At 35.1% G+C, this 9,937-nt stretch overlaps 1 protein-coding gene across 1 annotated transcript; it reads right to left on the reverse strand.

Annotated features, from left to right (window-relative positions):
- Window positions 1-5,132: 5,132 nt before the first annotated feature.
- Window positions 5,133-7,220, reverse strand: LOC127091858 (ammonium transporter 1 member 1). The gene is made up of 2 exons (XM_051030573.1): window positions 6,269-7,220; window positions 5,133-6,110 (listed from the first exon to the last, which is right to left on the reverse strand). The coding sequence occupies exons 1-2, from the start codon at window positions 7,098-7,100 to the stop codon at window positions 5,434-5,436; spliced, it is 1,509 nt and encodes a 502-aa protein (XP_050886530.1). The 5' UTR covers window positions 7,101-7,220; the 3' UTR covers window positions 5,133-5,433.
- Between the last annotated feature and the right edge of the window lie 2,717 nt (window positions 7,221-9,937).

Below are 9,937 nucleotides of genomic sequence, written 5' to 3' on the forward strand. Positions count from 1 at the left end.
AACTGATTGAGTGATCACTTCCAATGTCGTCATAAAAAAGAAGAGCGTTGAAGGAAGACTCGCTAAGGGAAGTTTCTCTATCAAGAGAACCACTAGAAAACCTCTCTGACTTAAAATTATTAGATAATTATAATGAGTGAAGTTGAATGATTGTTAACTGGGCGATGAGAATTTAAACTAGAAGATGTTTATATTATATCAAATGTGGAAATCAATACTTCCATAAACCATAGATAAACTTACATGGTGATCATTTACGCGAAAAGAATAGAAAGCTTCATTCTGAAGAAGGTGAACGGTGAAGAAAATGCTTCTAGGAAGAAAGGAAATGCTCTAATAGGGAAAACCGACTCTCATAAATGCCAAAAAGTTCTCCCAAAAGGTCAAGAGACCTTTGGAGAGAGAGAGAGAGAGAGAGAGAGAGAGAACCAAATAAAAAGGAAAATGGAAAGATACAAATTAACAACCAGATTTCGCCTTGGGAATACAAGTGAACTCAAGTGCACTCGAATGCCCTAGAGAAAAGCATCATCCTTAACATAGGATCCTAAAGCCATGTGCCTGAAAAACCGATGAAATGTCTCAATGATGGGAAAGAAATTTAATGCACTTCTTTCCCATTAATTCTGTAATTGATCCATGGCCTCCCCACTTCTCTTTATAGTCGGATGTGATAACTAAGTGTCAACCATAACTCTGAAAGACTTTCCGTCTGGTGAACACCCGATAAGCCTTTGAGGAAACTGTTATGGGTCAGTCAAAGGCCTAATGCGGGAGATCCACATGTTTATCCCAACCATGCATAACACAATGAAAATGATCCAAGATATATAATCAATACATGTGAGATTCAAGGTACACTTTTTATATCTTCACTTTTCACTTTATTCGTCTTGGACTCTGTAACTGATTTGTGTAAGTATTGAAGTGCATAATCTAAGAGGGGGTTGAGTTAAACTTGAAGGAGTTTTCTTGATATTTAATAAAGTTCCTTTTATTTTTAATTTTTTGGTTTAGAATAAGATGCAGTGGCTGTTTTGAATGAGGAATAACATAACATTAAAGTACAAAAATTAAATACATAAAGATATATACTAGTACCCCTTTCCAACCAATGGTACATCTAGTCCCCTCACACCCTGTGAGAGATTTCACAATGTTATAATATGTACAAACCTCACACCCCGTGAGAGATTTCACAATGTTATAATATGTACAAACCTCACACCAAGGTCACTCATACACTCTTCTAACATAAACAAGAAAGTACACCACTTTCTTTTACACTTGAACATAAAGCACACCACTTTCTATGTCAAACAAATATCACTTAACACTTTGTGATCAATAACAAAATTTTGATAATTAAGTAGAAGTTTTTGATCTTGTATCAATTATGTAGAAATTGATCTTATATTTCTCTTGATCATAATCCAAACATATATACTTAAGTGCTCAAATTATTATGAATGAAATTATTTTCATTGAAATGAAAGTTATGCACAAAGTTTCATTTTTGATGGAAATATGAACACTTGAAAAACTTGTTTCGATTATGTAAAATTAAAATGTGCAAGAGGTAATTTCTAATTCTGATGTATGAACCTTTATATACATCATAAAATACCTATATAAATTGATGCGTATGTTTAGAAACAATTCCATGAAGGTTTGCAACCTTTTAGACTCATGTTGATTCATATAAAGTCATGTTGCTTCAATGGTAACTGATCACCATAATGTTGTAGCTGGCTACAACTATAGGATTTACTAAAAATTTCATACCTGTAACCGATTATAGGTTTTGTGTAACCGGTTACAACTGTTTGAAAATGTGAAAAACACCTTTGTAACAACATGGTTAGGTTCCAAGATATTTTGAAAGATACATGAAAGGTTTGAGATGAATATGCATGATATATTCTGAGCCATTAAGATATATAATATAAACTGTAACATACTCTAACCATCTTGATTCTTTCCTTTAATTTCCAAAGCTTTATGATCATTTGAGCTTGATTATTCTAGCCTTCAAGCTTTGTCTTCTTTTTGTTGATGTGTTTTTCTTCATCAAAACTATAACCAAGGTCTAGAAGAACTTTTCTTCACATTCTCCCTGTTTTTGATGATGAAAAATATCCTTTGAAATTTTCTTGTTCATTATTAAGTTGCTTCAATATATATGAGATTTACAATTTTGTGCAGCAACTAGAATCTCCCCATATCTTGTATATCTCCCCCTTTCTTTTGCAATTCAAGGTTTTCTCCCCTAAAAATATTATGAACAAGAAAAAGTACAATATCTATTATTTCTCCCCCTTTTCACATCATCAAAAAGAAGAAAAAGTAGATATGGAAGTGATAACGTAGGAAAGATATATCATGATAGATGAAAATTAATAGCACAGAATTTAGACACTTATCTTCTTCATAAATATTTGATGTCGAAGTTCATAACAATGTTGATGTTTCTCCAAAACATCTTTTTCATTAAATGAAAATTTTAAAACTACCATATCATATGGTCTTGTGTCTTGAAGGATCAATCATGATTTGATAATACTAGCATATGATCTTCAAATACATACAAACCAATTAGTAATACTTAGGTACCTAATTTTCTTTGGGTCTTCTTAAGTTAGATACCTTCCTCGCCCATATATACTCACCATAAGAAATATCATAATTTCTTAGGTAGCAAGCATTAGAAGTATGTTCTTTTGCATTACAATAAAAACAAATAGATTTAAACACATGATTCATTTTATTGACATAAAAGCTATTTCTATCATAAGGCATTTTATGATGATTTACAACATGTTCTTTTTTTTTTATCCTTCATTGTTGAATTTGCTAGTAACCTTTACAAAAATGTTTTGACTTGTACTAGGATTATCAAAATTAGTAAAGCCAAGTCCATATTTATTATTTAAAAATCTTTGACTACTTAACACATTTTATAAACCAATTTGACATTTTTCATATTTCATGATCACTTAGTTTAAGTCAACAATATTTAGACTCAAGAGATGAACAATTATTGCATACTGAATTTTTGATTAAGTCTAACTCCACTTTTGTGCTACTAACCTCACTTTCTAGATTTAAAATAGTTTTCTTTTATTTTGAATATTTTCTAGAAAGTTTCAAAAATTCATCATGTAATTCATTAAAAGCATTTTGTGTTTCATCATATGAAGGAATATCATCAATTTTAAAATCACTAACCTCATGTTCTTCATCACTTGAATGATGTGATGCCATCAATGCCTTGCTTGCATGATCTTCTTGCCTTTGAGTTTATCTTTATTTTCAAGTGTAGAGTATTCACTCTTGACATGTCCTCTTTTTCCACATTCAAAGCAGGTAACCCTCCTTATTGGTGTTTATTTCTAAATGTTTTTTTCTTTCTTTTCTTAAGAACTTTTCAAAAAATTTGATAAGATCATCATCATCATAAGTGGACTCATCCTCTTGATTGCTATCATGATTTTTGACTTTCATCTTTAAGGCAATATCTTTTAATTCTTTTACTTGAAATTTTATGTTTCTCCAATCTTTCAAGTTCTATTTTATGCTCTTGGAGTTTTCTGAACAATGTTGCAAAAGTCATGTTGGATAGACTCTTCTTTTTTTATATCACTGTCACTTTTGGTTGTCATTCTCTGGTCAAAGATCTAATTACTTTAAGGTTAAGTTCATCGTTAGAAAAAGTCTTACTGAGATCGATTAAATGATTGGTGAAGTGCACAAATATTTTCTACATGTCAAGAATTGATTCTCAGAGCTGCATTCTGAACAATTCATACTCTTGACTTAAAGTGTTCAATCTTGATCTTTTTACTTCAACGGTTCTTTCACGAGTGAACACTAACGTATCTCATATTTCTTTCGTCATTGTGCATTGAGAGACATAGAATAATTCATTCATGCTTATGGGTGCTTGAATAAGATTCTTTGCTTTCTTGTCATAGAGAACTTTTTTCTTATCATCATCGGTCCATGAACTTTTGATATTTGTTGTACCAACGCCATTGACAACACTTGTGGGAACAAACAAATCATTTTCTACAGCATCCCAAACTTCTACTCCTTGTGTTTCGAGATGTGCCTTCATGCCTATTTTTCAAAAATTAAAGTATTCACTACAAAAAAATGGATGCTTGTTGATGCCTGTAATCGATTACAGGTTTTGTGTTACCCGTTACAGCTATTTGAAAATGTGAAAAACAACCTTGTAACAACATGCATGAAAGGTTTGAGTTGAATATGTGTGATATATTATGAGTCATTAAGATATATAATATGAATTGTAATACATATTCTAACCATCTTGATTCTTTCTTTTAATTTTCAAAATTTTATGATCATTTGAGTTTGATTGTGCTAGCCTTCAAGCTTTGTCTTCTTTTTGTTGATGTGTTTGTCTTCATCAATACTATAATTAAGGTCAAGAATAACTTTTCTTCACAACTTGAGCGTTGAAGTGATAATCTTGTAGGTCCATCCGTGTCACCGCATCAAAGATCAAAACCACATATTCAAGAATCCAACACATTCAATCAACACTAATTATGATACTTTAGCAGAACAATATTTATAATAATGATATTATACTAAAATATGATTATAAAAAATAATTTTTTCAATCTAGTACTCTAAAAATATTATTATTTAAACGTAAATAAATAAGATGTCACGAATTTCAACTTAAACTCATACAATCAAATATTAATAAAATGTTATTGAACATCTATCAACTAACATGATTTAACAAGAATACAATTTATTTATTTTAAAAAATATTTTGTGTCTATTTCATTTTAAGATTTGGAGTAATATAGTGTTTATTTCATTTTAAGATTTGGAGAAAGTCCAATTCCTTCATTTACATAGTTGTTTTTTACCCAAAGTAATTGTCCCTTTATGACCAATCAAAAAACATCATAAGTAAATTACTATAGTACTTATTTAGAACGTAAGTGGAAATGACTATCACAACAACACCGTTACGTTACCATAAAGAGAATTTCTACGATAGCAAAGAAATGTGTATTCGCTTATAATTTACACAATCCTAAAATTATTAATGCAAACTTATTCATAAAATTTAAAACTCCGTAACAAAAAAATACATCACAAACTCCTTCATAATATTCTAACGATAGAACACAGGAACCACCGAAACATTTTCCTAGAACTAGAGCCAATATTTTTACTGCCACTTGTCATTTCAAACTTGCCATTAGTCAACAAACAACTACCCACCCAAACTTTTATAACATCTCCAATTGGATCCTTTAGCACAAAGTAATGTACGACCAATAAAAATCAAAATTACAATGTCCGTACAAATCTAATCTAGAAAATATAAATAAAAAACTTAAAGTAAGAAAAATACAAAATGAAATTCAATTATTATTATCATCGTTATCACAAATCTGTGGTGGGAGTGGGAGTGGGAGTAGAAGAAGAGTTATGATCAATTTTCCTCAAATGAATCCCATGTTTATGTGTCTCATCTTCATAAGCAAAACCACCATGTCGGGTCAGATCCATACCCGCAAGTTCATCTTCAGCTGAGATCCTTAACAACTTCATTTTATTCAAAGCAAAGAAAAGAGGACCCATGGTTGCACTGACCCAACCAATAATAACCAAAATTTGAATCACGTGTGCCCCTAATAACTTCCCTCCACCACCCATAAATAGCCCATAGGGTCGGTCCAGTTTACCCGGGTAAACCTGGTTCACATACTCCTTTTTAGCAAACAAAGCGGTGAATATTATACCCCACGCGCCACATCCTCCGTGAAGCTGCGCTGCTTCTAATGGATCATCGTAACGCACCTTTTCCGCGAGTACGTTACACGAGATCAGAACCACCGCGGCGATAAATCCACATACTATCGCTGCCCATGGCTCAACCACGGAACACCCGGCGGTTATTGCCGCGAATCCGCCTAATAGTCCGTTGCACACATCGGTAACGTTCCAGTGACCGGAGAGAATTCTTTTCCCGAAAAGTGTAGTCAACGCCGCCGTACATCCTGCCAGTGTTGTCGTCACCGCCGTTCTACCCACCGCACTCCATTGACCATAATAAGTACCTAAAATAGAAATTCACAATTTAAATCTTTAAAAAAATTATGTTTCAAATCTATTAATAGAAATTGAGTTTGTATAAAACAACTTAAGAATTAAAATTAGAAACTTATAATTAAAATTAAAAAAGAAAAAATAATTTTTCAAGTTGTAGAGTAGTTACCTGACTCATAAGAGCTTAGAATCTTGGTGAAGGAGCCAGGGTTGAAACCATACCAACCAAACCAAAGCATGAAAGTTCCCAGAACAACTAGAGAAGCGCTGTGTCCGCGAAGAGTGACAGCTCGACCGTTATGATCGAATCTTCCAATTCGCGGACCTTCAATAAGCGCTCCCCAAAGACCAGCAATACCACCAACCATATGAACAACACCGGAGCCAGCGAAATCGATGACTCCGGTGCTAAACAAGAGGTTATTTGTGTTGGTTGCGCTAGCCCAACCATCACTAGACCAAAACCAATGAGAAACAACAGGGTAAACAAAGCCAGTGAGAAAGGAGGAGTAAATAAGATAAGCAACAAACTGTGTTCGTTCTGCTATAGAGCCGCTGGTGATGCCGGCGGCTGCTATGGCGAAAGCCCACTGATAAAGAAAATAACTGTAATCAAAAGCTTCTGACGGAACGTCTTTGAGGCCGAAGAAATGTTTTCCGATGAAACCGTTTGAAGGTCCACCGAAGGCAAAGGCGAAACCGAAGAGATAGTAAAACAGCCCACCGGCGGCGGCGTCTAGAACGTTTGTAAGCATGATGTTCATGGTGTTTTTGGCTCGAACTGAACCGGCACAGAGCATAGCGAAACCAAGTTGCATAGAGAAAACAAGATAAGCTGAGAATAGAAGATATGTGTTATCCACCGCGTATTGTGTGTCAACGAACCTTTTTCCCACCGCTGTAAACTGGCTGCAGATGAAATCAGCGGCGGCTACGGCGTTTGTAGCGTTGGGACCGATGAGCTGCGCTAGTTGTGTAGCTGAACATTCCGGCAGCGACATGTTGGTAGGTAGGTGAGTAACGGAAGTTACTTGGAAAGAAAAGCGCGTTCTATTGATGATGGATTATGTAATAATTGTGTGAATATATAGAAAGAGATTATTCGTAAGTGGCAAGTGCGAGGTTATTTTTTTCTTTAGTCTTTCGATTTATGAGTGGGAGAAGACTTTTCAACTCGTTTGTCATTTTATTTTTAAAGGTCAAATCAAATATAAAGGAAAAAAACTTTATAGCCTTTTTACATTGCTTTTCTTATTGTTTTAAGTCTTAGTTTATATATATATATATATATATATATATATATATATATATATATATATATATATATATATATATATATATATATATATATATATATATAATCATCCGAAATTAAATCTGGTATTCCATTTCGGAATAAAAAATGTGTAAAATTGCTGAAGCTACGATGGATAAGAGCTTACGATGTGACAGAGTAGATGGTGCATCTGCAAGATTAGCACTCTGATGCTCAAGTCAGTATGTGAATGATGAGAGAGTATTCAAATTGTGTTTTAAACTTGTTATATGAAATTACGTCATCTTAAAGAAAAATAATTGTCTTGTTACTTTTCCGACGTGGAATGCGGGGGACCGTAGGATGCGTTGGAGGTATGGATCTCTTGCTTCTAGATCACTGAAGGCCTAGTGGTTATGAGAACATCCAAGAAGCTTGGTAGATACCTAATATGAATCTGGGACGTCGCGTCTCATGGTGGTTGGATTAGGGCAGCAGTCCGGGAAGTTCTTTTCTTATAGTGGTTGGATCTCTGAAAGAGTGGTTGGGTCGAGATGAATATGGTCTGACCAAAACAGTTTCCCCATAAGCCCTAATGTTTAAGCAATAAGCGTGGGGGCTTTGAGGAGTGATTATGATCTTTCTAGGGAACTGAAATACTCAAGTATTACGTTTGATAGGCATGACTGTTGATAGGACACCTTTTGTTTCACAAGGTCAGTTCATAAATGTAGGGAGAACTAAAGTCAATCCTCTTCTAGGTTTTCTTTCTCCTCATTTCTGAACAGTTATTTCTTTTTCTCCTCTGAAACATTTCTTCTTTGTTCTTGGATTTACCACCGTGATATGGCGAAAAGATCTCGGAAAATTGTGAAAAAGAATTTGGTGAACCCATCCTCTCCATGGGAAGGCTCCATATTTTCTTCAACTGTCTCGATGTTTACCAAAGAAGGGAACTTAAATGGAGCCTTTTCTGGTGTGGGTGAACCGTCGCTTTGGGGGCTTACTATTCCTAGTGATGAAGACAGGTTTGTAACGAGAATGGTAATTGTACCATTCCTCTGTATGAGTGTATTTTCATCTTTGGGGTTCATTTTCCCTTTACTGCTTTTGAAGTTGGTGTTTTTAACTATTTAATGGTGGCTCCATCTTAACTTTGTTCTGCTAGTTGGCCATACATTAAGGCCTTTCAGTACTAGTGCGAGTATCTGAATGGAAAACCTTTTGTTGTTTAGTTATTTCATCTCATCCACTGCAATCAGAGTACTTTATCCCGACCCAGGGAGTGGGAGTTGGTCTTTTGATGTCGACTCGGGTTTTTGAAGTTTTCCTGAGCCACCGTCTTTTACAGACTGGTTCTTTTTGGTTACCCCTTTCATCTCTAGGATCACGCAACTGTTTGCAAGATTGAGACGATGGTGGAAGGTAAATGTAAGTTGTTGTTTCTGCATTGTAGGTCGACGAAACATTTTTTTTGGAGAACGACTATTATGTTTATGGAGATAGTGAATTTATTGTCAAGGATTCTTTTCAAAAGAAAAAGTTCTTGGATCTTTCTAACCGCTTAGGTTATGTCACAGGTATAATCCCCTCGGGCGAGGTTGATAAGAAGCGTCAGAAGCATTTGATGGACATCTCCCTGTTGAAGGGGACTCATTCTCGCGAAGGTCGCTGAATTTCCTTTGGTAAGATCAGAATCTTTTTTACTCTTCATTGTTGGTTTCCCTTTGTTGTGCTTATTTTGGAATAACGATAGTATTTTAATGTAGGTGCAATTGAGGATGAAGTGAGGGTCCATGTATTAAAGTAAGGAATACAATCACCTGGCCCTACTGTGGGTTTTCTTCCTTCCCCAGAACTTTCTCGAAATATTGCTCTCCCGAATTCGCATGTGGATCCCGACTCTTGCCACAACCCATCTCACAATCGTCGTGATTCACCCTTCGATGATGAATGGTCATTATTCGCTGGCCTCTCCTGACAGTCCTTACGGTAGGAGTAAAACACCCTGGCCCTTTATGCTAAGTGTACTTTTGTCACTTTATCCTTGGCTGAATTCGACTTTTGGGAAGCTCTTTGGACAGACTAGGTGCATTAGGAAAGAACTCGGATGAAGAGAAGTGTAAACATTTTGGCATCCAAACATGATACTTATTTAAGGGAACTTCATAAGTTTCATGGTTCTCTACAGGAGGTACGTAAAGCTTTGGCTCCGTTCGACCTTTCTATTACTGTCGATGGTCAAGTAATGCATCTGTCGAGAACGTTGAAGGAAAGGACCCGAGCTCTTGAATATACTCAGAAAGAGTTTGAGTTCTTATGCAAGCAAAATGCTTCCCTGGATCAACAATTGAAAGATTGTGTCTCTGTGAATCTTGGGGAGGTTGTGGAGTCTTTTAAAAATATATTGCAACAAGTGAAGCATTTCCATTGTCCGCTGTTTTTTTTAGGGAGCAAATTCGCCCAGGTCAAGTTGTCCAAGATGGTCGGATTGTCTCTATCCTTGAATAGGGATCTTATGCTCATCTCTCTCTCTCTCTCTCTCTCTCTCTCTCTCTACATAATATTGACGTGTCTTCAGTG

This window comes from Lathyrus oleraceus, chromosome 6 (assembly GCF_024323335.1).
Source record: "Lathyrus oleraceus cultivar Zhongwan6 chromosome 6, CAAS_Psat_ZW6_1.0, whole genome shotgun sequence".
NCBI classification, from domain to species: Eukaryota; Viridiplantae; Streptophyta; class Magnoliopsida; order Fabales; family Fabaceae; genus Lathyrus; species Lathyrus oleraceus.